Raw genomic sequence first — 27611 nt, 5'->3', positions numbered from 1 at the left:
CCTCCTCAGCTTCCTACACTTCAACTAAAGCCCAGTTTAAGGCACCATGAGGTAATTCCTTCCATGGGGCTTTTTCACATCAGGATGTGCAGGCAGTCTGGGTCTGGGAGGCTAGCTGTGATTAGGTGAGCTCAAAAACACCTCAAAAATGAATTATAAAACATCTTGAATGAGGCAGAACAATGGAAGCCTCTTTCATGTGTGTGTGGGGGAGAGAAATTCAGGAAATTGGAGGACAGATTTTGGCAGAGCACTAACTCCACCTTATCCCTGGAGCTGGACACAACACTGCCCCCACCTGCATTGTGGTGGATGCAAACGGGAGGCCAGCCTGCCAAGACAATTCATTGTGTTGCGGCACAACCCCCCCTCCCAAACCCTTCTCAAGAAAAAAAAAGAAGCTGTGCAACAAGCCCTGCCAATGGGGAGCCCTACCTGGGAGAAACTGCCGAGAATTTCTCCTCCCCTTGGAGAAATTAGGTGAAATGGTCTCCCAAATTTCTCTGCCCACAAGTAAGGTGGAGAATTTCAAGAGGCCATTTGTGCACAGTTCTAGTGACAATACGAAGATACATGACGCAAGAGATCATCCTTCAGAATTACTTTATCCCTGCCAAGGTGAGTAAGTGGCATGGAATATTATGGATATTGCACTTATTAATGATGGCACTGTATTTTTTTTTATCCCACCCCTCCTTCGAAGAGTTCGGGCTGGCATGTATGGCCCTTCCTCACTGTGGTCCTCACAACAGCTCTGTTAGGTAGGGCTGAGAGGTAGTAATTAGCCCAAGATGCCCTAGTGAGCTTTCTGGATGGCTGCTGTAGCACACTGGTGGCTTCACATCAGCCGCCCACCTCCTGGGGCCCTCCAGGTGTTTTGGGCTACAACTCCCAGCATTCCTGGCTGTTGACCATGCTTGCTGGGGCTGATGGGAATTGAAGTCCAAGACACCTGAAGGGCGCCAGGTTGGGGGGACCTGGCTTGCGTGAAGTGATATGTCCTCACTGCCCTGTTCCCCGAGGAGAGCGCCCGCTTTCACCAACGGGTCCCAGGTAAATCACTATCTTTCCTCGGCCCCAGTGGAGGCTGGTGGCTCCCGTCTCAGTGGGGCAGTGATTCCGCTCTGGGTTTCAGTCGGAACCAGCCAGAACTCTAAAGGACCTGCCCAAAGTGCCGAACCTTATCCCCCAAATGGGCTCAGCACCTTGGACCTCTCCTTTAGAGTTCCGAGTGGTTCTGACTGAAACCCGGAGCAGATGCATTTCCCCGCAGGAATTGGAGCCACCGGCCCCCGCTGCTTTGCCTATAATGCCAGCTCTCCTCTCCCTTTGCTGGCAGCTGCGGCATCGGCGGTGGTTGGGGGGTGGTGGCATGAAAGCCGGAGGGCGCTGGAGGCCCGGTCACAGAGTGCGGTGCCTAGAGCGTCCTTCTGAAGGCCACTCAGCTGCTCCTGCCAGTGCTGCGCTCTGTGGCTGGACCATCAGACTGCTGCCCCCAGCTCTTCTCTTTCTCTGGCAGTGGCGCGAAGGTCTGGACAGCGTCAGGGCTGGCTCAGAGGGAGGCCCACAGCTCCATGTGGCCGATAGGCCCTGGGCTGCCCGCCTCTTTCTCTGCCTTTGACGGAGATGTCGGGGATGCCTTTTGGACCCCTATTTTTGTGTGTTTTTGTTCCTATTACGTTTCTGTTCCTCTTTGTTCTCCTTTGAGAGCCTCATTCTTCCTATTACTTTGGTTCAAAGGGACAGTTGGAGCCTCTGCGGCTTTGCATGCAGGATGATGTCTCTCCTGGGGGGAGGGGGAGGGGGAGGCAGCAGAGAAGCCCATTGCACTCCGTTGGGGGCAGGCCAGTTCCAGAGCCCAGCTGGAAGCCAGAGGAGGCGAATGCTGTTGCTTGGCCTTTGCTGCCCAGATTCTGGGCGGCTCCCTTGCATTTGGCCTCAGCTGTGACCTGTGAGCATCTAGCACAGCCCGGGAAGCACGCTCGCCTCTTGTCCTTCACCCCCCGCCTTTCTTTCCTGCATCCGCTCACCTGCCGTCAGCTCCCATTATCGTCCTTCTGCTGCTCTCACTCCACCTCTGTGCTTCCTGCCTTTCATGAGCGCTAGCAGGAAACATCACAGCCCATCCTTTGTGGTAGGGTGGCCTGGGTCCTCTTTTACAGAGGGCGGAAGGCTGGCTGGTCCAAGTCCGGTTTAAAAATGAAGAACCAGAAGATCCTTTGTCCATCAACAGTGAGCCCAGGAGAGCAGACTGAACGGGTAGGCACAGAAGTTGCCCGCTCTCAGCCTTCCACGTCAGTGTGAGATGTACCGCATTTCTATCAAAATTATATGAACTATGTCTACACTTGCATCTCTCTCTATAAATTAGCATATGCACCTGCTATGCAAACCAGTGTCCTCTTTTGTCCTCTTTTTGCTGATGCATGTCCTCTTTCTAAGGAAATTCAGAAGTGGCCAACCTACTTTGTCCCCACTGGGGCGGGGAGCATTGCCAGAGCTTGACATTTTGCCTTCCTTCGCCTCCTCTTCACAGACAGTAGTCCAAGACAGTGATCAGACATGGCATGGGAGAGAAATGTGTTTGGTTTGCGTTTTAAGGCTACCTAATTTGTTCTTTCCAAACTGAAATGCAGTTATCCCGCGGTATTCACACTTCTCTGAAATTTGTGCTGCGGTTCTTCAGTCAAAACAATGGATACGAAGGGCAGAATCCAACAGGGCGCTTATGCCCCCACTGATTCTCTTGCACCCCACCAATTCTTGTCTGCAAGAGGCGCCCACCGCTTGCGGAATGGAGACTTGGCACTTCCTGGGCAAGCAGAAATGAGCAAACACCCTCGTTTCTGGAATGGGGCAGGTCAGCACAGCTCACATACGGGAGCTCCGCCAAGCTCTCCCAGTTGAGAAGTGTTTCCTCTCTTTCAGGGCTTCCCCTGGGAAGCATTAAGTCTCTGTTGCACAAGCCGTGAGTCCCGCCTGTGCAATGGAATCGGCGGAACCCACAGCTTGTGCAACAGAATCTGCGGGGCACAAGAGAATTGGTGGAGTGTATTCTGCCCCCATATGCATACATTAGAGGAGCCTGTGCACAGAACTGTGTATATTAGTGAAAAGAACATACAAAATGTGTTATATTCAGGCAAATGTTTTGCTCAAAATCCTCATATTAAGCAAAGTTGCATACAAACATGAGGAGAAAACTTGCACAAAAATGTGCGTGAATTTTTGTGCAGACTTCAAAAAATAAGAATCAGAAACTGACGCAGCTCTGTGGATTTCTATCCCTCTGCTCTCTCATTTTTAAATGGATCTGGTTCTGTGCTTTTATTCCTTTGCTCTGTTTTGAATTGACTGTTTCAATTTCATCATTGTGCTTTTTTTATTTGTTCCCTTTCTTGCATTTTAATTGGAATGTTGTTATTTCTGTAGTGTAAGCTCCCAGAGAACTTTATGGGGAGGCACATAAATAGAGGGTTGGCTCCTTGCTAGCATTACAGCCATGGAAATGAAAGGGGCTTAAGGCAGTCAGGACTAAGTCCCAAGATCTCAAAGGATCTGCTTCAGGGGTGGGGAACCTCTCCCCGCCCAAGGGCCGCATTCCATTGCAGAGAAGCTCTTGGGGGCCACATTCCAGTTGTGGGCAGGGCTGATGCAAAAGGGATGCAGGGGGCAGAAAAATACCAGCTCTCCCTGCCAGGGACGAAGCCTTAGGGGAGGCATTTCAATCTTTTGGACTGGGGGGGAGGAATTGTGGAAAACACCAAATGATTAGTGGTCAGTGGAATGGGCTTGTAGCCAGGTACAGGGGGCGTGGCCATCTAGCAAACCCTGGAAGGCTGGATTGGGAGCCCAGGACAGCCCAATTTGGCCTGCGGAGTTGAGGTTCCCCACACCTGGTCTACTCCAAGCATGACTTTGTCTGGATCCAACTCAATGTAAATAAAGAATGGATAATCTAGCTCTGTTGTCAGCAGCCCTGGAGATCCTGTGGATGGGGAGCGTTGCCAGAGCTTGACATTTTCCCTTCCTTCGCCTCCTCTTCACAGACATTAGTCCAAGTAGGAATTCATGCAATGGGCCAGGATCCCAGGTTTTTCACCAAGCCTGAGCAATTCAACCCAGCAAGGTGGCTAAATAAGGACTCCAAACACTTCCGGGGGCTGGGCTTCGGCTTTGGGCCACGTCAGTGCCTTGGGCGACGGATTGCTGAGCTGGAGATGCTTCTTTTCCTGATCCACGTGAGTCCAACCCTGTCTCTCCGTGATGACACCTTGGTGGCGGGTTAGCTTCCATTTCAGACATTTGCAGGGGTGACGCTTGGTGTGTTTGTGATATTACATGCTCTGGCCAATTGATACTGTGCAGAGCCACTGGTCTCTGCCCCCATACATGTAAAACTGGTCCCCGCCCCTAGCCTGATGCTGGCAAGAAGGCTGTGTTTATTTTATTTTTTATTTCTTATTCATTTATTACATTTCTATACCACCCAATAGCTGAAGCTCTCTGGGTAATTCCCAACAATGAAAATCATAAAAGACGAGATGATAAAGTGCAATCTAAAAATTTTAAAGTTCAAACCACAGTATAAAAATAAAAAATAATAACCAAATGTAAGCTAGCAGCACTGCAAAGATATAAAATACAGTACCAGATTTAACACTGAAACTGAAAAACTAAAATACTTGGGGAAATCAAAAGGTCTTCACCTGGTGCTGAAAACAGCACAATGTAGGTGCCAGATGAGCCTCTCTGGGAAGCTCATTCCACAACCGGGGCGCCACAGCAGAGAAGGCCCTCATCTTGGTAGCCACCCGCCTCACTTCCCTTGGCAGGGGCTCCTGGAGAAGGACTGCAGAGGATGAACTTAGGGTCCGGGCAGGTGTATGTGGGGGAGACGATCCTTCAGGTAACTGGGCCCCAAGCCGTTCAGGGCTTTGAATGGTAATACCGGCACTTTGAATCGGGCCTGGAAATGGACTGGCAGCCAGTGCAGATGGAAAAGTACTGGACTGATATGATCACGCTGGCCAGTCCCCCGTTATGAACAACAAGGAGTGCTGTGGCACCATAATGCTATCACATTTATTAGGGCATCATCTTCTGGGGACCACAGCCCGCTTCATCAAGTGGTTGAAATGCCATCCTGAGTCAGAAGGTATATATACAGATGGGTGTAGGACAGGGGTTTTAGGCCTCGTTCGGCCTACATTCAGTTTTGGAGAACCTCTCGGGGGACACATTGAAGTGGTTGGTTGGGCGAAAAGCAAAAGGGGCCAAGGAAAAATACCCACAACAGCAGCATATTTTGCATTTCAACCTGTTGGGAAGGGATGTAGGGATGTACGAAAGTCACTTACGTTTCGCGGATTATGTTGATGGGGGGGGGGAGGCGCTCCATCCCTCCCCCTGGAATCCTGGACGGGGGGGGGAGGCGCTCTGTTCCTCCCCCCCCCCCCGGAATCCTGGCCGGCCGGCTGTGCTCCGCAGGGATTCTGTGGAGCCACCGGCTGGCTCCACCAGCAGCCAGACATCCGGCCGCTGGCTAGCAGGGACGCAAATGGTGGCAGCCATAGCCGCCGCCATTTGCGTCCCTGCAGTCAGCCGTGATAGGCTACGTAAATGTTTACGTAGCCTAACATGTCTGACTTAAAAACAACAACAACAACGTGTGTACGCAAATGGCGGTGGCCACGGCAGCCGCCATTTGCGTTCCTTATTTTGGCACGTCTTAGTCTACGTCAAGATTTACATAGACTAAGACGGAGAAAATAAGGGGAACGCAAATAGCGTAGCGTCTGCTACGCTATTTGCGTTCCCCTTATTTTCGCCGTCTTAGTCTATGTAAATCTTGACGTAGACTAAGATGTGCCAAAATAAGGAACGCAAATGGCGGTGGCCGTGGCCGCCGCCATTTGCGTACGCGCGTTGTTTTTTTTTTTTAAGTCAGCCGTGATAGGCTACGTAAACATTTACGTAGCCTATCACGGTTTTTTTTAAAAACCTAGCCGTAATAGGCTACGTAAATCTTTACGTAGCCTATCACGTCTTTTTTTTAAACTGGAAATGGCGGCAGCTGGTCAGAATACCGGCTGCTGCTGCCGCCAAACCACCGCCGGAGCCGCCGCCGCCAGGAAGATCTGCCCCAGGTAAGTCTCGTCCTGGGGGGGCAGACCGTTCCACCAACGAGTTTGGGGGGCTGAATGCGCTGGCATTCGGCCTGCCTGAGATCCGTGGCGGAATTCTCTGACATCCCTAATGGGATGGGGGGAACCATGCAGACAGATGTGTGGAAAGTCACAAAATGATCAGCAGTTGGGGGAAAGCAGGTGTGGCCAGGAAGGGCCATCTGGTGGACCCTGGTGGGCTGTATTTTGCCCCCAGGTGGGCCAAATTTGGCCCCCAGGCCTGAGGTTCAATACCCCTGGTGTAGGGAGAAGGGGGAAAAAAAGTTAGCAGTGAGGTCAGAGGAGGAGGAATTGCAAGAAATGTAGACAGTGATGTAGGGATGATGGAGGAATCCTTTGCAGACTCAAATAAGGCCAGATGCCCAAGGATCCAACCTGCAAACCGGTTACCACTGTGCCTGCCAGATTTTGCATGGGACAGTTTCCAGGTTTTAAGAAGACAAGGTCCACAAATGGCAAGCGTCACAGCCGTAAATTGCATGTTTCATGCCACTTGTGGCTGCAGAGCACTCACATCCACATAAAAGCACTTCTACGGCTGCAATTTTTGTCCATGTAAGTGCCTTTAAACCAAAGTTACCTAATGTCGCACTTCCAAACCAATATGGGAACTGAGACTCGGTTATCCTTTGGAATTCACACTTCTCCGAATTTTGCAATGGAGTTTTCCAACTGAAAAATGCATATATTAAGAGCAAGCGTAGAGAAAAATGTGCATATTAGTGAAAGCAATGTTCAAAAATGAATTATATTAGAAAAATTGTTAGAAAAAATGCATGTATTAAGAGACATGTGGTGAAAAATTCATATGGATTTTCATGCATTTTAAAAAAAATATATCTCAAAGTGCAAAGTGGACTGAATGTAAGATTGGAAAAATGAGAAACTGAGACAAACTGAAATTGAAACGTTCATACATCTCTATATTTGAGGCATGGAGAGTGAACTGAGAATGAACCTTGAGTCTGAGGGCCAAAGCCAATTCTCTACAACTCTTGGATCACATCATACTTCCTGTTTTGCATTATGTCTTCATTCACTTCTCTCACTCTCTCCCCAGATGGTGAATAACTTCAAGATCAAAACTAAGAGGGGAGTGGACGTGGGTACCACTTTTGACCTCCTGATCCCAGACAAGCCAATCTACTTGACACTACAGCCTCTCGACTTTCATCCATGAGCAGGGAGGGACTTCCCATCAGCCTTTGGGGCAAGATGAAGTATGTGAATGATGGGAGCTGCTTGGCTGGTCCACACATATCCCTACCTGTACATGTCTCTAGGGTTCCAGTGGCAGCTTGCTCCAAATAAGGCACCAGTGTTGAGATAAATAATTTGGGGTCAGGGTTTCTCAGCTCTTGGACTTTCCAGCTTTGCTCATGAAATGCAATTTGGACAAGGCCAAGGAAGGTGTTCACTGTGGCCAGGTCTTCCTGTAGTCTTAGGGCCAATGTAGAGATGGTAGCAGCAGACTTAAGAACCTAAGAAGAGCCCTACTGGATCAAGCACACTTGTTTGCCACAATGCCCAACCAGATGCCTTTGGGAAGCCCGCAAGAAGGGCAAGGAGGCAGCAGTGCTCCTGAACAGTTGTCTGTCCTCTACTGTAAGCGTTGTTGCTCCCCAAGACTTTTCTTTAAACTCCAGTACTGGAAAAGACCTCAGCTAGGAGAAAAGCGCTTAAGGAAATGAGAAGAACCCTGTGATCAGACCGAGGGCCTTTCTAGCCCAGCAGTCCATTCACACAGTGGCCAAGCCGATGTTTATGGGAGCCCATGAGAAGACAGAAACATAGTAACACGCCCTTGGTCATGCTCCCTAACAGCAGTTATTCAGAGTCATACTGACGTTGATCCTGGAGGCAGGATATAGCCATCACGACTAGAGCCATGGCTAGCTTTATCCTCCAAGCATTTGGTGGTCCAGACCATCACCATGTCTTGTGTCAGCGGATGCCATCGTTAGACTATTCACCGTGTGAGAAAGTGCTTTCTTTGGCTTGACCGGAAGCTCTTATCGCTCAGCTTCCTTGTGTGACCCTATTGGGTTCTAATATTATGGGAGCAGGAGAAAAATGAATGAACAGGTGCTAGTATTGACAGAGAAGGAGAAAAGTTTCTCCCCATCCACTTGCTCCACACCATGCAGTATTTGCTGAACCTCTATCATGTCATCTCCCTGACTGGCCTTTTTGCTAAGCAAAAACATTGCAACCTTTCAAGTTGAGTCCAGCCCCTCGATCGTTCTGGTCAAGGCTAGCATAAGTTGGTGAGTGCTGACTGACACATCCTCGCTGTCCAAAGCTCTATTGAAACTTGGTTTGCCATAACTATGGAGAAACATGGGTGGAACCCAGAGGGACAAAACATCAACAACAGCTGGTCAATCTTACGGGGTGGGTGGGATGGGACATATTTTGCTGAAAAAATAAACTTGCATTTCAACCAAGTATGAGATTGGTTGGTTGGTTGGTTGGTTGGTTGGTTGGTTGGTTGATTATTCTACATGCTGCCCAACTGGCTGATGCCTTCCAGGCAATTTACCATAAAAACACACACCCAACAATAAAATAACAACCAAAACAGTAGAAAAAGTTTTATTGCATTTACATTGGTTTTAACACAGCATTCTGTGCCTTTTAAGCATGAAGTTTGCTGATGAGGGATCTCTTCTGGAATTGAACTATTTGGCTAAGCTATCTTCCATGTACAGAACAGATGGATGGGTATGAGCTAGCTGCACATGTAGAAGAAGACCAAAGATCAACGCAGGACAACTAAGCATAGCATTCCATCTGAGCTGCTCATCGCATGTGTGGGCACGTGCACCCAAGCATTACAGTAAGAGAGATCATCACCAAGGAGTGTATGCAACACTAATCCTATATAGAGCAGACCCACCAAAATGAATGAGACTTAAGTTAGTTGTGACCCATTCATTTCAATGGGTCTACTGTACATAGGACTATGGTTCACTATTCCCCCAAGTCTCGTCTTTCCTAGCTTGGAAAGACAAGTCACAGGGCCTCATATGAGTACCTCAAATGGAAGGTGACTCACCTGTATCTTCCCCCCCACACACTCCTGAACTGGAGAAGGATTCCACTCTTTCCCCCCACTCACCAACAACCTTCCAGATCTCCATCCCGTTCCTTCTCACCTACTTACCTGGCTGCGGCTACTACTGCTGAGAAAGTGGTGGCCAGTGGCTGGGAGGAAAGAAGGAGAAAGGTCTTCCCCCACTGGCACCTGGCATGCTGCCTGCTGAAGTAGCCCCTGGGGAAATGTAGTTTTCCCAAGGGCTATTGACAATGTACTAGTCCTTATGAAAACTGCATCTCCCAGGGGCTACTTGCATCTGGCATGCTGGGCTTGGAAGTCTGTTTGGCTGGGCTTGGAAATAAGCTATTTCCTGACTTATTTGGGAAACAGCCTCACTTAGTCTGAATCAACCTGAATTGAGCCTAGGCAAGAATACACGTTGTGTGGCTGGGTGCTGGCTGGGCATGTACTGTAGCATCTAGCCTGCATTGCAAGTCTCTGTTGGCCATTATCCTTCATGCACAATGAATTTCTGTTAATGCTGGTCCCCAAATCACCAATCATTGAATTCTGTCTTGCTCTGGAATTCATTGGACATAACAGTATTGTTGCTGTTGTTGTTGCTGTTGTTGTTGTTATTTAGAAGACAGGGTTTGCTAGATGTATTCACCTTTTGGTGAGTGGGACCAAGAGATTTGGGGGAAGAGTTTTGGTCCCGGATCTCTAATGGTACAGGCATACTTAATTCTAAGAGCGAGGAACATAGGAAGCTGCCGTATACTGAGTCAGATCATTGCTCCATCTATGCCCAGTATTGTCAACACTGACTGGCAGCAATGGTTGTCCAGGGTTTCAAGCAGGCGTTTTTTCAGCCCTATGTGGAGACACCTGGGATCAAACCTGGGACCTCCTGTATGCAAAGCAGGAGCTCTACCACTGAGCTACGGCTCCTCCCCAAAGAGAAGGAGTGCAGGCCTGGCCCTTTGGGCACATGCGCCATCTTCTCCCACGGAAACCTGTTTTCTCCAGAAGACAGTGTGAAGACCTGTGTCAGCTGCAAAGCCACCCCTTCCCCCAGTTCTCAGAGCACAGCTGGCCGCAGCACTGACCGGACAGCCCCCGTGTCAGTCGCAAAACTGCCTTTCTCAGAGCAGCGCAGAAATGCCGTCATAACTTTCAAAGTGCCAAACGAATGTGGCGGAATCGCTGAGGCATTCTGCAGCAGGAGAAACACCTGTTCACAGTAGCACCTGTTCACCGGCATGTCTGCATACAGCCCAGGCATCCTCCTGCTCCTAAGACTGGGCCAGGCTCTCTCCGGAGAGAGAATGCCTCCTCACAGTAAAGAGAAGCGCAGCAAAGCCGGGGGGCTTTCCGCAGTGTGCCCCACCTGGGGTGCGGGCCTTGGCAGCTGCCCAAACATACCGACCCCCCCCCCCCGAGGCCAGCCCTGCTCAAATGGATGGCAGTGCAGGTGTGCTGGGCCACGCACCGTTGCAGTGGGAGGGCTATGCTCTGCACGTGGGCCATCTCCGGACAGGGACATGCTTCCATTCCTGCGGAAAGGAGGCTTCCACCACGCGGCTGCTGCCAGAGGTCGGCACCTCAGTGCCCAGGCAGCGCCATCCCTTGGAGAGATGGCACCGGTGGGGCTGCCTGCTTCTGTCTAAATGCACTAAAATCAGAGCCCCATCTGTGCTGATCTCATAGCTGGTCTGCCAATGGATGGGTTCCGATGTAATGCTAAACCAGAGTTTAGCGTTACACGCTTTAAGGAAACAAATCAGGATCAGAAATCATGGTTTGAAGTTGCTTTGTTTCCCTAAAACGGGGGAACAGACTTTAGGCTTGTAGGATGGACTTTTTCTTTTTTCTTTTTACTAGACCTTCAAGATCCAGCAACCAGAGCCTGGTGGAAACAACATACACTTCATTTTAAAGAAGACTGAGCCCAGGACTAAACAGAGAACAGTCCATCCACACAAAAATTCACATGTGGTTATCCAAGCATCCTTCATGTTGGCATTCATTTCATTTAGTTGCTGCTCAAACCTCCTATTGCTAAAAAATTGGGGAGTGAGAAATCCTTGCTGATCTACTGCAAATCATCCAGAGATCAACCAGTAGATCCAGTTCTATCTTCTGCCCACCCCTGCCCTAGACCATAGTTAAGAATGACCACAGTTTGTCCAGCTTTGTCCATAGCAGCAATCCACTGTTATTTGAAAATGGAAACACAGGTTGCCACCCAGCCCTGGTGCAAGACTGAGGTGGGAAAGAACACATGCCACTGCTGTTACTGCTGCATTGTGCCTGTTCCTGCTCTGGCCACATCATGCCCCTTCCCCCATTGCTGGCATCCTTCCCCTTACTTTTCCCATTGCCACAACAGCTCACAAGAGCCCTGCAGCCACTTCATCCAGCCGTGTGGCTCTTCATAGAGCTGATGCAGCAGCAGGAAATGTAAGGAGGGGCATGCAGTGAGGGAAACAGGGATTGGACGGCTGCTCCAGAGAGCCCCGCCAGCTGCTCTCTTGTTGCGGCAAATGGCTGGGCAGGAGAGCGGTTGGCAGGGCTCTCCAAAGCACCTGCTGGTGGCGATGAGGCAGTGGTGGTGGGCCCTCCTGGTGAGCAATCCACCATTCCTCCCACTCTGCCCCCTGATGGAGGCGCCTCACCCTGCTTCACAAGAAGGCCAGCCCTATTGCCACCAGAAGAGGGGAGGGGAAGCAGGAGCTCACAAGCCCATGGTTTGTTTATGTCCTGCTAAGCTAGGGTTTACATCTGACCACAGCACGGGGCATGCATGCTTCTATTCTGAAGTGGTTGTCCAATAACTCTCCCCTACCCACACCGCAGTTCCAGCCTTCTCCTTCCTTCAAGGCAAATCATCGCTGGCAGAGGTCCATTGACCTCACAAGTAACAGTGTTCAGGGAACAGGTGCCGATACTTTAATACAGCCTTTCAGGGAAGCCTGTACTCCGCTCAGCCTCTTGAGGGGAGAGGTGTATTTAACCTGGGACATATATTTTGCAATAGAGAATCTGTCCCACCGTAGCATGTAGGTCCTGCAGAGCTACAGCAAGGGGTGAAGGCTCTGGTGCCTCTTGAGAGGTGCTTCTGAATTCAGACGTGTCTTCTGACAAGGAGGGGAGAACAGAATGTCAGGAGGGTGTTCCAAAATCTCCAGAGCCAGCTCATCAGCTTTCCCTCCCACTCTTGGGGGCCAGTTCATATGGCCTGGTGGCCATGTGGGGCATGTGCCGGCTTGTCCCAAGTCAAGCTAGTGCTGCAGTAAAAGGGAGGGTGAGCAAAGGGTGTGCCAATGCAGTTGCATCACTACTTCCAGGCACGGGGAACGGACAGGACTGCAGGGGTTTCTTTGCTCCCTCCCTCCCGGTGAGAGTGACCCAGGACCTTGGTCCAGAGTTCACTCCTAGCCTGGGAAAAGGAGCTGGAATCCACCAATCAGGATGAGGGGGAGGGCTCTGTGGGAGGGGAGAGGGATCGAACCCGGCCTTCTGCTCTCCTTTCCCAGGAGCTGCTTGGTGGGTTCCCAGTTTTTTGAAGGACTACGTGGACAGCGCCCCGGCTGCAGTTCCTCACCCAGAGAGCCTGCATGGAATGCACAGTCGGATCAAGGCTGGTGCAGAATGCCACAGTTCACTCTGCAGTAGCCAGATCCAGCAAACGTGGGTAACATGAACAAAAAAAGATGGGGAAAATGCAGGCGTGTGTTGGAAGCTGAGGGCTGTATCCTATGGGCTGTATCCAAGGTTAGCCTAACTCATGTCCCATTCACATCTGTTGGTCTACTTTAAGTAGGACTGCATTGGATACAACCCTGAAGATGTTTTAGGTTTCGTTGGTGTGTGCAGGGGGTGGGGGGGACTAAAACACAATGAAAGATGCTCCTGTCTAACATCTTCATGGTTAATTTTCAAAACCAACAAATGCACAGTGGTCCAGCTGATTTTCCTGCTGGGTTATGGCTGGCTTGGCTCAGTATGAGCCCTCAGTGAGGCTGTTCTGGTGCAGAAGCCCCTCCTTGGCACATCACCTTTTCCTACCCAGAGGTTCATCTCATGCACTTATCCCCACATTTCATCTCTGAGCTGGGAAAAGAACGCATTTAGTACAGTGCGCCTGGCACCCAGGGTCCCTTCTGAATGGCTGTGTATACCTAGACTGGGATGTTGTTGTGTGCTGTCACTGAACAGGTTTGTTGCCCCATCAGGGAAAGCAATGTGTGAATGATCCTTACAAGGTGGAGTCACGGGGATTGAGTTAACATGTCTGCAAGGACGGCGCTGCTGGAGTAGTCTTACCGTAAGCACAGAGCCCCCATTTTGCAGAGCGGGGGTGGGGGGAACAAAAACGACTTTACAAGTTTGGAAAGCTGACTCAGATTGCGCCAGCTGGTGAAAGCTATTATGGGCCTGATCAGAAGATCGGTGTTGTTTCCTGACCTTGCCAGAACGTTGGACCAGCCCCAGTGCAACATGAGCAATTTGTGACGGCTTGTGCAGAAGGAGAAACCCTTGGCCAATGGGTGCCACCCTCTCTGCCAGGGTGCTTTCACTTTTCTTAACAGCTTGGGACAATTAAGAAAGCAGAGGCTGCACGTGTCTGTGTGTGTGCCTGTGCACGTACATGCATACATAGGCATGTGCGTACTTGCGGTGTGCATATGTGCATATGTGAGAGATGGAAGAAACAGGACTGGAGGCAGGAATAAAAGATACCCATGGTCTCAGAACTGCAAAACATAGGAACACAGGAAGGTGCCTTATTCTCCGATTGGTCCATTGAGCCCAGCATTGCCTGCTCCAACTGGCAGCATCTCTCCAGGGTTCCAGGGAGAGAAGACTTTGAGCAAACTAGCTCAAAGTGGGCTAGATGAAACAACGATCCAGTGGATCCACAGTTGGCTACAGAATCGGACTCAAAGACTGCTTATCAATGGGACCTTCTCAAACTGGGGAGAAGTAACAAGCGGGGCACCGCAGGGCTCAGTCCTGGGCCCAGTGCTCTTCAACATTTTTATTAATGACTTGGAGGAGGCGGTGCAGGGAATGCTGATCAAATTTGCAGATGACACAAAATTGGGCGGGATAGCTAATACTTTGGAAGACAGAAAAAAAATTCAAAGTGATCTGGATAGACTGGAGCGCTGGGCAGAAAACAACAGAATGACATTGAATAGGGATAAATGCCAAGTTCTGCACCTAGGAAAAAGAAACCAAATGCACAGTTACAAGATGGGGGATACGTGGCTCAACAACACTACAAGCGAGAAGGATCTTGGAATTGTTGTCGATCACAAGCTGAATATGAGCCAACCATGTGATGTGGCTGCAAAAAAGGCAAATGCTCTTTTGGCCTGCATTAATAGAAGCATAGCTTCCAAATCCCAGGAAGTACTAGTTCCCCTCTACTCAGCACTGGTTAGGCCTCATCTGGAGTACTGTGTCCAGTTCTGGGCACCACACTTTAAGAAGGATGCAGACAAACTGGAGAGGGTTCAGAGGAGGGCAACAAAGATGATTGGGGGACTGGAAACAAAGCCCTATGAAGAGAGACTGAAAGAACTGGGCATGTTTAGCCTTGAGAAGAGAAGACTGAGGGGAGATATGATAGCACTCTTCAAGTACCTGAAAGGCTGAAACAGATAAGAAGGCCAGGATCTCTTCTTGATCATCCCAGAGTGCAGGACATGGAATAATGGGCTCAAGTGACAGGAAGCCAGATTCCGGCTGAACATCAGGAAAAACTTCCTGACTGTTAGAGCAATATGACAATAGAATCAATTACCTAGGGAGGTGGTGGGCTCTCCCACACTGGAGGCGTTCAAGAGGAGGCTGGATAGCCACCTGTCAGGGATGCTCTGACTTGGATTCCTGCGTTGAGCAGGGGGTTGGACTCGATGGCCTTGTAGGCCCCTTCCAACCCTACTATTCTATGATTCTATGATTCTAAGAATGTCCCTCATCACCTGTTTCCTGAGCCTTTTACATGGACATTCTGGTAACTGAACGTGGGATCTCCTGCACGCAAAGCATATGCACTATCGTGGAGCTGTGGTCCCTTGCCAAATACAAGTGATTTGTTCCCCTGTGTTTTCTTCTGTGGGGCCAAGAGCAACTGTGGGATGATGTGAATTGGAGGTGGAAATGGGTGCAACGGTAAGGATTAGCAATCCCCCCCCGCTGCCCCCCATTTCTGATTTCCATTTGAGGCAGGACCAGTTGGCCACTTTTGATGAAAGAAGATAAAGAAAGCAAACATCGAGGAATGGGGGAACTACATGGGATGAGTCAATGTCATGAGCATTTGGGGGAAGGCCATGGATGCTCTTCCAAGATGTATGGAAGGAATGGATGGTGGTTGGATTAGGCCAGGTTGACCTGCTGCCTTGATCTGCCCACCAGGGATATGGAACAGGTTCCCTGGCTCCTCACTACCTCCATTTCTGAGAGTTAGGAGCTCTTTGGAGTGAGCATAAGATGAGCCCTGCTGGATCAGCCCAAAGGGCCATCTCAGCCAGCATCGTGTCCCCACAGTGGACAGCCAGATGACTCTGGGAAGCCCACAACTCGGACATGAGTGCAAGAGCACCTTCCTGCTCATGCTCCCCAGCAACTGGTATTCAAAGGCACACTTCCTCCAACACTGGAGACAATACATAGCCATCATGATGAGGAATCACGATAGCCTCATTCACCATTGTCTTGCATGGGGTAGATTTCCCCACCTTGCCGTTTGTGGGGCATTTTGGCACCCGAGATTCCGAAACTGACATCTGATCATGGAAAGGATGGAAACCCTAAACCCGTTGGTCGAGAGCATTGGCCAACGGGCAGTCCTGGCACTGACCTATGAGAGCAGCCAGCCCTGCACTGGGCTACTAGTGCATGTTCTTCCCTGTCTTCACTGTGTACACCTTTGCATTCTTCGCATCTTCGTCCCCTCTCCCTTCCTTCTCGTCCTGTGGGTGTGGGAGCGGGTACGTTAATCGGCTGGAGACATGCTATAGAGATCCAACCCAAGGCCGGATGGAACTTTTAGGCAGACCTTGCCAGTGGGGTGGGGTGGGAGGGGTGTTAAACCAGCCCCCTTCTTTTGCATTTTCAGGAGGGTGCAACTTTCAAGGGGGGAAATCCACAGAGATCCCTCACACTATAAAATATAGGCTGGATGTTGTGATCTTTTTTTCCCTTCCAGAATTCCAAGGAGCATTCGGGGAAAAGAAGATGGAAATCAGCCAGTCAGAGCTACATCAGATCTCTTTTCCTGAAAAATGCAGGCCCCCATGAATTGCTGAAATCCCACCCCCCATCTGCAGTCAGTGAATGGGTCAGCAAAATCAGCAGGGGGCTTTTTGGCCCAATCTTATCAACCTGGATTGTTCTATAGAGAAGGAAACAGATCTCAAAGAGGTTCCCCATGCTCTGGTTAGGGCTGCTGGTTTATATTTTATAGTATTTGTCCCAGTAATCCTCGATGCACCATGAAATCTGTTTTGCAGCTGGTGTGACTTGCGCTAATTTATGAATTATTCCATTTATATCCTTGCCCTTCCCCCAAAGGAGTCCTGGGCAGCAAGTCCTTCTCCCCAACACCATTTCCCCCCTTCAAAACGACTCGGTGAGGTAGGTTAAGCTAAGAGGTGGTGCTGGGCCCATGGTTACTCAGTGAGGATTATGACACAGTGGGGATTTGAACCCGGGTCTCCCCTGTGCTAGTCCAAATGCTCTAACTGCTATATCACACTGCTTCTCAATTAGGGATGTCTATCACTGGGAAATCTTATTATTTTTTTGGCTCGCTGGATTTCCGCGATGTGTACGACTCACTTTGTGTCTGCAAGCCTAGTTTCGGGTTTCTCCCCAAACTCCAGGAATCTTTTGAGGTTGGCAGGGGGGAGATTCTGCAATTTGTGCAAATTATAGCTGAATTTGTGCAAATTTGGCCCTAACTGGTGCAAATTGCTCAGGAAGTTTTGCAAATTGCAGAACCTCTCCCCTCCCCCCCATGCAAAATTCCCAGAAAATCTACAAACTGGCCCAACTCATTGCAGATCAAGACAGGTGCCACAGAGGGAACTTAAATGATGTCTGGGGGGCCAAGAGTATGACAACTTGTTGAACTCCCTCCCCACAAATGGATTCTCCAGCATCCCTACTCTCAGTTGACAGAACAATCTTGAGCAACTCAGGAGTAGTTTCCACTGTGTTCAATGGGTCTTATTCCCAGATAAGGGCACAAAGGAGAGTGCACCCATGGACTGCCTAACCCTTCCTCACCCACGCCATCATAAAGCTGTTACAAATTGCAGGCTTGGTGGGGTTTGCATCCTGATCTGCTTCCCCCCTCCCCTCCCCTTTTCCTTTTTGGTGGAATATGCCCCATAGCTCAAGTGTTCATCACTGATGCTTAATAGTGCCTCAGAGTCCTCATTGATAGGGCTGCCCCAGCTAAGTGGAGAAAGAACATGGAAAATCACAAAAATCACTAGCAATCAGGATTGTGTCTTACAAGCCACAGGGCATCCATGACTCAAGACAACAACGGTTGTGTAGTGGGGGACTTTGAGCAAACTAACCAGTGTGGTGTAGTGCCAGTGTGTAGTGGCGAGAGTGTTGGACTAGGAGCTGGGAGATCCGGGTTCTAGTCCCCACTTGGCCATGGAAGCTCACTGGGTGACTTTGGGCCAGTCACACACTCTCAGCCCAACCCACCTCACACGGTTGTTGTTGTGAGGATAAAATGGAGAGGAGGAGGATAATGTAAGCCGCCTTGGGTTCCTTGCAAGAGGAAAAAAGGCGGGGTATAAATGCAATAAATAAATAAAAAAATAAATTGTATGAACAAGCCCCGAATAAGCCCTGGTGCATCCTAGATCAGGGGCGGGAGAAGGTAGATCTTCTCCAGACGTTTTGGACTTCAACTTCCAGAAGCCTCAGCCAGCATGGCCAATGCTCAGCAATAGTGGGAGTAGAAGTCCAAAACTTCTGGAGACCTACTTTCTTCCCACCCCTGTGACATTACGGGCATCCTCCAATACCTGTTCCAACCTCAACTAAATAAAAAGGGACAGGAATTTGCCCTGCCTCTTGGAAACACACAGGGCCGGCCCTACCATGAGGCAGAGTGAGGGGGCCTCCTGAAGTGGTGGATGTTGGATGTGTGTGTGGTGGGCGCATCCACGGTAGACCCACCCAGCCATTCCTCATGAGCCCCCTGGCAGTTCCTCTAAGCTGGAGGACAGACAGGTGCATCCCCTTGGCCAGCCCTGTGCCCCCGGAGCAAGCCTGCTGCCCTCACATGCAGCGAAGGACGTTGTTTGTCATCAACACTGAAGTAAGATTCATCTGCCGCTCTGGTCGCACCACAGCCCACTGCTCATGCCTGCTCTGGTGCCCTAAGCAATGCCGGGTGGCTGGGTTTTCGTGGCCATTTAAATTTCCCACAATGCCTCAGAGGGACACTATACCAGAGGTGCATAACCACAGGCCCAAGGGTCAAATCCGGCCCAACGTGGGTCCCAATCTGGCCTTGGGAGTTCTCCACATGGCCACACACCCTCCCCGTTCCCACCCCTTTACCCCTCATCACCAATCGTTGGGTGGTTTCCTGGCTTTTGTGTTGTTTGTCCCTCATTCTGAGAGGTTGAAATGCCTCTCTGAAGGCTCAGTTACTGGCAGGAAAAGCCTGAAGCAAAAAAGGCCTTGCTCCCTTTGCCTTTGGCTTCATCTTGTTTTGCCTTCAGCCTCGCCCACGGCTGGGCTGCAGCCCCTGAGAGCTTCTCCCAAACTGAATTTGGCCCTTGGGATGAAAGAGGTTTGACACCCCTGTGCCCCGTCGAGGGCATGGTGGCTTTGCCAGGTGGAACTGGAGGGGCACCATCTTGTCCTTTCCCTCAGGCAGCAAAATATCCTGAGAACTGTCCGTGGACACACCAGTGTATCCATGACAAGGCACCTAGAGGGTCTATCTACCTGGCCCAGCTAGGCTCTGTTCCTGCCCGCTGTGCAGCACTCACCTGCAAGAAATCCTGAATGATGAGAGACGATGGTGATCGGCCAAATCCAAGGTCCTGCTCTAGGAGCCGAGTGCTGTAATCCTGCTTCTCTCGCCCCCATTTCCTGGATGATTCCTCCAGCTGCAACAGAGAGAACAAACACACCGCTTGGCCGACCTGGATTTCTCCCATTTGCACTCTTCTGTACTGATTGACACATGTGTGCCCACCATTTGTGGGTTTCCTACTGGCCACTGTGTGAACAGAATGATGGCCCTTTGGTCTGATCCAGCATGGCTCTTATTGTGTTCTTATGGTGCCCACCAGATGCGTTGTACTACAAAAACCCATCAACGTCAGCTAGCATGGTCACTGGCCATGCTGGCTGGGGATGACGGGAGGGCACCAGGTTGGGCAAAGCCTGAAAGAGACGGTGGATGGATTCATCTCTAACCGTCTCCAGTTCAGGCCTCGGAAGAATGCTCTGGCATGGAGCACAGGAAGCCGCTTTATACCGAGTCAGACCATCCAGTCCAGTACTGTCATCACTAACTGGCAATGGCCCCCGAGGGTTTCGGGCAAGATCCCTTCCTAGCTGTACTTGGGGATGTCGGGGATTGAACCTGGGACCTTATGCATGCAGAGCAGAGGCTTTACCACTGAGCTACGGTCCCTCCACTGAATCATAGGTGCTGCTGTTAAAAGAACTCCATGCCAAGGGAGATTTGGGAGAAAGAGGGCCGTTACCTGGTATTCCAAGGCGTGGATACGTGCTTCAGCCCTCTCCAGTTTAGAAATTAATGAGAGCTTTTCGGTGCTGCCAGAAAATGTGTCCTGTAGGAAGTGGAGGGAACATTTTATGATGCAAGACAGGGAAGCGGCATGAGAGAGATCAGAAATAAAATCCCGTGCAGCCTCTGGGTTGCAAAGACTCATGGAACGCTGGACATCTCTCACTCTGGAACACCTGCCCCCACCTTTCACCCCAATCCCCTTGCTTTCCTTCCAAAACTGCTCTCCACATTTCTGCACTTTTTTTGCCTGTCAGAGTAGATGAGACCAGCTGAAGAGACAACCAGTTTGATCTGGTGCACACACCTTCTTATGTCCCCACCCTGAGCAGGTCGTCTTAAAGCAGAAGCGGTGCTGGGAACCAGACCCTAAATGGCATTGGCTCCTTGAGCCAGTCTATTAATCACGAGTGTCAGCTGATCAGTTGATTCATTTATTCCTCAATTGGCTAAGTACATATGGCAAACGGCATCTGCTAACATCTATGCTCCTGCCACCCCACCCTGTCTGGGCTTCTCATATGGAAATGCATGTAGGTTTGATCAATTAATCTGCCCAAAATGACAAGAAAACCCACAAAAACTCCAAGGAGGGGTGGGGGAGGGACACATTAGATCAGGGGTGAAGAACCTCCGGCTCACAGGCCAAATCCAATCTGCCTGGGGCCCCAATCTCGATAGCCAGGCCCCCTTCCCCGGCCCAAACCCCTTTGTCTTGACTGCTAACCGTTTGGTGGCTCTGAGCTTTCACATAGTTTAGCATTCAGCTAAAATATTCTGTTATTTCTTGGTATTTTGACCCCAAACACCACTGCAATGTGGCCTGAGAGCTTCTCTAACACTGCATTTGGTCCTCAGGCTGAAAGAGGTTCAACACCCATGTTTCAGCTGATGCACACATGTATCAGAGTGGCCATGATCTTGGAAGAGGGATTCATCTCTCTCTGCCTCTCTCTGTCCGCCCGTCCCTCTGTCCCTCCATCCCTCCCTCCCTCCCTCTCTCTCGGGAATTATATTTTTCCATTTGAAGTTTTTCTACATACATTTAGTGGGGGGGGGGGGAGAGAGAGAGAGAGAGAGAGATTTTGTTTTTTTAAAAAAACCTGCTGCTTAATTAATTGGGGGCATCTTTTTAGCCGATAGATATGTTTTTAGTTGATTAATCTAACTGATCCATCAGCTAAGCATTACAGCCCTGCTACAGGAGAACATGGCCATCCAAATATCTTCTCAAATTCCAGTGAGATCATCAGTTTTGGTATCACATGATGAAATGAGAAGCTGGATTGGATGATACCTGTGACTCATCCATTACATTCACGTGGTAGGGACTGAGAGTGTGTTTTCCTTCCTCACTCAACTGGCATGCCTGTGCCCCACCTCCGATGCTCCTGGACATGGGGGTACAGGTGTAAAACCCAATGGACTTAAGCCCATTTCATGGGGTCTACATTCCAGGTAAAATCCAGGAATCTACCACATGTTCTAGTCCTATGCACATTAGATTTTATGCACACAGCCCCTCTTTGAACGTTACACCCCCCATGTGGATTCCCAGGGACATTGGAAAAGGGGCAGGTGTGCTGGGTGGGTGGGGAATGAAGGCACATTCCAACTCCCCACCTGGGGACAGGTATTAGCCAATCCAACCATGGACCAGGGGTGCAGAGCCTCAGGCCTGGGGACCAATTTGGCTCTCCAGTGTTCCCCAGATGTCCACACCCCCTTCTCCTGGCCCCACCCATTTGTCCCCCTACCACTGATAGTTTGGTGGTTTCCTGGCTTTGGTGGTTTCCCAGCAGTGTCTCCCCCATTCTAAAAGGTTGAAATGCCTCTCCTAAGCTTTAGCTACTGCCAGTAAGAGCTTCAAGCTAAAATACGCAGGTAATTTTTGGTAGCTTGGCTATACCCCTTTTGACTTTAGTCCCACCTTTTCCATTTTAGCCCCACCCACCACTGGAACACACCCCGAGAGCTTCTCCTTGGGCCGAAAGAGGTCTGGCAGCCCTGCCATGAACTGATGTCAAAGCAAGGGAAAAGATTTTCATAGAGACTTGACACTCTTATTTCCTTCAGCCCTCTTCCCTTTACCAAGGGGGCTATAGAAACGTGGTGGCAACTTTCATTGAACACAACAGGACATAACACAGAAGATCCATGTTTGCCGAGTCAGAGCATCTCACCGGCAACGCTTGCTGCTGCAGTATGATGGGGGAACGGTAAGAGGACTTGCCCAGTTCATCCCGCAGCCTCATGTTCTCCATCAGCAAGGTGGAGTAGAGATCCTTGGACCAACTGTCACCTGGGACTGAGGGCGCATAAGATGGAAGATGCTCAACAGAAGGAGAGGGAAGGGCTTTCTCAAACATGGTCTGTCATCAAAAAAGGGAACTGATGGGAGGCCACAACTTGCAAATGATTTTGCAGGTAGCAAATTACCCACCCCTGGCCTAATCGATGCTGAAAACAGTGAAATGAATGTCCCTGGGGTTAAGTAGAACATAATAAGGAACACAGGTTAATAAGGAACACAGAAAGTTGCCTTATACAGAATCAGATCACTGGTCCATCTAGCTCAGTAGGATCTGCATCAGAGGTAGGCAACCTGGTCCCCTCCAGATGTTTTGGACGACAACTCCCATAATCTTTGCCCCTTGGCCATGCTGACTGGGGTTTAAGGGAGTTGTAGTCCAAAACTGGAGGGCACCAGGTTGCTTCCCCCTTCTCTACATTGACTGGCAGCAGCAGCAGCAGCTCTCCAGGGCTTCAGACAGGAGACTTTTCTAGCCCTACTTGGAGATGCCGGAGATGGAACTTGGGACCTTCTGCTTGCAAAGCAGGGGCTCTGCCACTGAGCTAAGGGCCATCCATGACAGTATAACAGCTCACTAACTGGCATGACTGCATTCTTCTTTACTGATGCCTACGCCACAGGGACACTGGAAGATGCCTCACGCCAAGTTGGACTAGCTCAGCATGGCCACTGGTCAGGGATGACTGGAGTCGTAGACCAAAACATCTGGAGGGCACCAGTTGCGGGAAGGCTGGTTTACCTTCTCCCGTATTTCAGACATGGCTCTTTCCCAGCCCTACCTGGAGATGCTGTGGATTGAACGCGGGGCCTTGTGCATGCAAAGCAAGGGCTCTGCCACTGGGCTAAGGCCCTTCCTTAAAGTCAGGATACCCAGAGGCAGTGTCTCCTCTCTCGCATCTGACCATGATCTCAAAGTTCTAATGTTATGGGAGAGGGAGAAAATGGTTTGCTCTGGAGAGGTTGCCAGCTAAGTATCTCTGAGGTCAGGAAGGAAGGGAACCTCTTCCTTGGCCTTGGTGGGGGCTGGATGATGCTACATTGTGTGATGGCAGGCATGGTATTGGCATGTGGGATCCTTGGGGAGCTGTTGGGGCTTCCATGACCTTGCAAGACCCACTGCTCATGCTTGCTGTGTTCCTTTCCATGTATTTTATTTTTCTGAATAACCACCAGGTGGTGCCATTTAAATTACCTACAATGCCTCTGAGCAATACTTCCTCGAAGGCATTGTGGGAAATCAAAATGGTGCTGCTGGGTGCTGATTCAGAGCAGTGGGGCTTCTGCAAGGTCCCAAAGAGGTAGGAGGGAGGCCACCAGGGGGGCATGTGGTCAAAGGCCCCCTCAAACTTGGTCCTGGCCCTGTGCAATGGCAAGAGCCATGAGCCGAGGAGGTTGTCAAGGCAAAGAAGTTGTGTCTCAGTGATAAACTTCAGCAGGCCTCTGAGATCACCCCCTTTGCTTGCAATGGAAGTGGGTTGCCTGTATGTCTCTGCTTAAGTGTCCTGAGCATCAGCCATAGGAGATGCACAGATTGTAGTCCACTTACTCGTGCCTCGGGGCAAGTCTGGGAACAGGGCTGCATCTTTGAACCGATCCTTCATCTTCTCTTCCAGCATCCTCTCCATCCTCTCGATCACCTGTCATTGGAAGCAGCAGGTGAGTCCTGCTGAGAAGGGAGGGTCCGTTCCTCAGGACTTCCCAGAGAGCACCAGAGAGAGTGGCCGTGCGCTAGACTTGCATGGCTCCTGCCACTTTTGCCTGCCTGACTTATCACAGGATAGCATGCGGGGGAGACGGGGACGTGTGCATCACCAAAAAAGGGGTCAAAAGAGGACACGGTTTTGCATAAAATTTGCACATGCATATTCATATGTTCCTGTGAAAACTGAGGAACGAGTATCATTTAAATAGAAATGCTGTACCTATCAGCATAGCTGGGGAGATGGGACTAAGTGGTCTGTGTGCTTCCTCAGTCTACTGTCCAGGTGCTAAATGGCTAAATGGTGATGGGCAACTTCAAAGACCCTCTTGGACTGGACAGCCCTTCAAACAGAGGGCATTCTCAAACAGAGGACTGTCCGCTGTAAAGTAGGTTACAAGGCCACCCTAGGCAGGAGCAACATTTCAGTGCAACGAATCTCTATTACCTTGCAGATGGCCTGACTCTCTTCTGTTTTTGCTGCTAGCAAAAGATTAACGCAGTTGCTGCCCCCCTGGAAACCACTACCCTGATGAAGGGGAGAGTGGTCCCAGAGAGCTCAAACATGCAGCAGAAGTTCTCAACTGCTGTGTGACAACCAACAGTGTTAGGACCTTCAAGCTTCTTGTGCTTGTTGCCACTGACCTTTTCTTGCTGCCTCACGGCATCTTCCAAGGCTTGCATCTTGGCTATCTTGGCCTGGTATCTCCTTAGCACCACCTGCTGCTGCTGGTGAGCCCGCTGAAGCAGCACCAGGTCCTTTTCCCGGTCGTTTTTCTGGTGGGAGGGGAACCAGGGTAAGTCAGAGGTAGGGCCAGCATCATACAATCATACAATAGTAGGGCTGGAAGGGGCCTACAAGACCATCGAGTCCGCCCCCTGCTCAATGCAGGAATCCAAGTCAGAGCATCCCTGACAGATGGCTGTCCAGCTTCGTCTTGAAGGCCTCCAGTGGGCCCACCGCCTCCCTAGGGAATTGGTTCCATTGTTGTATTGCTCTAACAGTCAGGAAATTTTTCCTGATGTTCAGCTGGAATCTGGCTTCCTGTAACTTGAGCCCATTAGTTCATGTCCTGCACTCAGGGATGATCAAGAAGAGATCCTGGCCTTCCTCTCTGGGACAGCCTTTCAAGTACTTGAGCGCTGTCATATCTCCCTTCAGTCTTCTCTTCTCAAGGCTAAACATGCCCAGTTCTTTCGGTCTGTCCTCATAGGGCTTTGTTTCCAGTCCCCTGATCATCCTTGTTGCCCTCCTCTGAACCCTCTTCAGCTTGTCTGCATCCTTCTTAAAGTGTGGTGCCCAGAACTGGACACAGTACTCCAAATGAGGCCTAACCAGTGCTGACTAGGGGTGGCAGAGAATTCCGCCACGGATTCCAGTGAGGCCGGATTCTTTAGAATCTGGCCCCCCGGAATCCGTGGCGGAACGGCCTCTTGCCCCCTGCCCCCACGGAATCCCCCCGGGACGGCACTTATCTGGGGCGGATGCGGCAGATTCGGTGGCGGTGGCTGGTCTCCTGGCCAGCTGCGACTGGGCTGCTGCCGCCGCCATTGCCATCCTTGCAGCCGTGATAGGCTACATAAGAATTTACGTAGCCTATCATGGCTACCCCCAACCCCCCCCAGCGTACGCAAATGGCGGCGGCTATGGCGGCCGCCATTTGCTTTCCCTATTTTTTGCCCATTTATCTTACGTAAATATTTATAAATAAACATTTATATTTATTTTTCTCCGATAAATCGGCGAAAAATAGGGAACGCAAATGGTGGCCGCCGTAGCCGCTGCCATTTGCGTACGCTGGGGTTTTGTGGGTTTCTTTGGAGGGGTTAGCCATGACAGGCTACGTAAATTCTTACGTAGCCTATCACGGCTGCCTGGCTGGACGCAAATGGTGGCTGCTACGGTGGCCGCCATTTGTGTCTGCAGCAGCCTGTCTGTGGCTGGAAATCCAGCTGCGGACGGCCCAGAGCCGGCCAGCGAGGATTCCGGGGGGGAGGACTGGATCGCCTCCCCCTCCATCGAGGATTCCGTGGGGAGGGACGGAGTGCCTCCCCCCCACCGCGAAGGATTCCGCAAAAAGGTGAGTTTCGTACATCCCTAGCTGCTGACTAGAAGGGAACTAGGACTTCCCGGGATTTGGAAGCTATGCTTCTATTAATGCAGCCCAAAACAGCATTTGCCTTTTTTGCAGCCACATCACATTGTTGGCTCATATTCAGCTTGTGATCTACAACAATTCCAAGATCCTTCTTGCTTGTAGTGTTGCTGAGCCTGGTATCCCCTATCTCGTAACTGTGCATTTGGTTTCTTTTTCCTAGGTGCAGAACTTGGCATTTATCCCTATTAAATGTCATTCTGTTGTTTTCTGCCCAGCGCTCCAGTCTATCCAGATCACTTTGAATTTTGTTTCTGTCTTCCAAGGTATTAGCTATCCTGCCCAATTTTATGTCATCTGCAAACTTGATCAGCATTCCCTGCACCTCCTCCTCCAAGTCATTAATACAAATGTTGAAGAGCACTGGGCCCAGGACTGAACCCTGCAGTACCCCACTCGTTACCTCTCCCCAGTTTGAGACGATCCCATTGATAAGATCCCAGCATCAAGGGTAGGCATGGTTGGGCATCTGCCATGGGCTCACACCACAATGGAAGCCCCCTGGAGTTGCCCCTCCTCTCCACCATCGCACCTGCTTCTTCACCTGCCTCTGGCAGTGGCCCAGGAAACAGTGGTGGTGAGAGGGAGGAGCAGCAGATGCCCCTGCCTGCTTGCTCACGGGCTCTGGACCTGTCAAGCAAGCAAGTGGCAGCAGTGATAAGAAAGGGGAGGAGGAGCAAGAGCAGCTGGTGACCATGGTGGTGAGAAGGTTGGCATTGAGGGAAGGGCCCATGGAGGGTGTGCTGCCAAAGGACCCTCAAAAACATGGAGCCGGCACTGGTGAGGGGGGAAAGGAACCATACCTCTGTGTGGTTCTCTCTCTCTCTGCATCTGCACTTCCTGTGTGTTTCTCTCTCTCTCTCTGCATCTGCACTTCCTGTGTGTTTCTCTCTCTCTCTCTCTCTCTCTGCATCTGCACTTCCTGTGTGTTTCTCTCTCTCTCTCTCTCTCTGCATCTGCACTTCCTGTGTGTTTCTCTCTCTCTGCATCTGCACTTCCTGTGTGTTTCTCTCTCTCTCTGCATCTGCACTTCCTGTGTGTTTCTCTCTCTCTCTCTCTCTGCATCTGCACTTCCTGTGTGTTTCTCTCTCTCTCTCTCTCTGCATCTGCACTTCCTGTGTGTTTCTCTCTCTCTGCATCTGCACTTCCTGTGTGTTTCTCTCTCTCTCTCTCTGCATCTGCACTTCCTGTGTGTTTCTCTCTCTCTCTCTCTCTCTGCATCTGCACTTCCTGTGTGTTTCTCTCTCTCTCTCTCTCTCTCTCTCTGCATCTGCACTTCCTGTGTGGTTCTCTCTCTCTGTCTCTCTGCATCTGCACTTCCTGTGTGTTTCTCTCTCTCTCTGCATCTGCACTTCCTGTGTGTTTCTCTCTCTCTCTCTGCATCTGTACTTCCTGTGT

The 27611-nt window shown here is 50.4% G+C and overlaps 2 protein-coding genes across 2 annotated transcripts in view; one reads left to right on the top strand and one right to left on the bottom strand.

Moving 5' to 3' along the window:
* Positions 1-307: 307 nt before the first annotated feature.
* Positions 308-8633, top strand: LOC146336998 (cholesterol side-chain cleavage enzyme, mitochondrial-like). Its single transcript, XM_084816878.1, has 3 exons — positions 308-618; positions 4050-4241; positions 7249-8633. Exons 1-3 carry the CDS (start codon positions 574-576, stop codon positions 7366-7368), a joined length of 357 nt encoding a protein of 118 aa, XP_084673004.1. The 5' UTR covers positions 308-573; the 3' UTR covers positions 7369-8633.
* The window catches only part of CCDC33 (coiled-coil domain containing 33), a 286225-nt gene continuing 267240 nt past the window's right edge, over positions 8627-27611 (bottom strand). The window contains exons 21-27 of the mRNA XM_084816877.1: positions 24703-24834; positions 23905-23995; positions 22228-22352; positions 20001-20087; positions 19275-19394; positions 16106-16217; positions 8627-12368 (exon numbers count right to left, since the gene is read on the bottom strand). Coding sequence (XP_084673003.1) covers positions 16137-16217; positions 19275-19394; positions 20001-20087; positions 22228-22352; positions 23905-23995; positions 24703-24834 — 636 coding nt within the window. The 3' untranslated portion in view covers positions 8627-12368; positions 16106-16136. The remainder of the gene's footprint in view (positions 12369-16105; positions 16218-19274; positions 19395-20000; positions 20088-22227; positions 22353-23904; positions 23996-24702; positions 24835-27611) is intronic.

The sequence above is a fragment of the Heloderma suspectum genome, chromosome 11 (assembly GCF_057233095.1).
Source record: "Heloderma suspectum isolate Gila_16-S chromosome 11, 16-S_ref, whole genome shotgun sequence".
NCBI classification, from domain to species: Eukaryota; Metazoa; Chordata; class Lepidosauria; order Squamata; family Helodermatidae; genus Heloderma; species Heloderma suspectum.
Note: the sequence above shows the minus strand (reverse complement) of the source record. Positions and strands in the feature narration are given on the sequence as shown.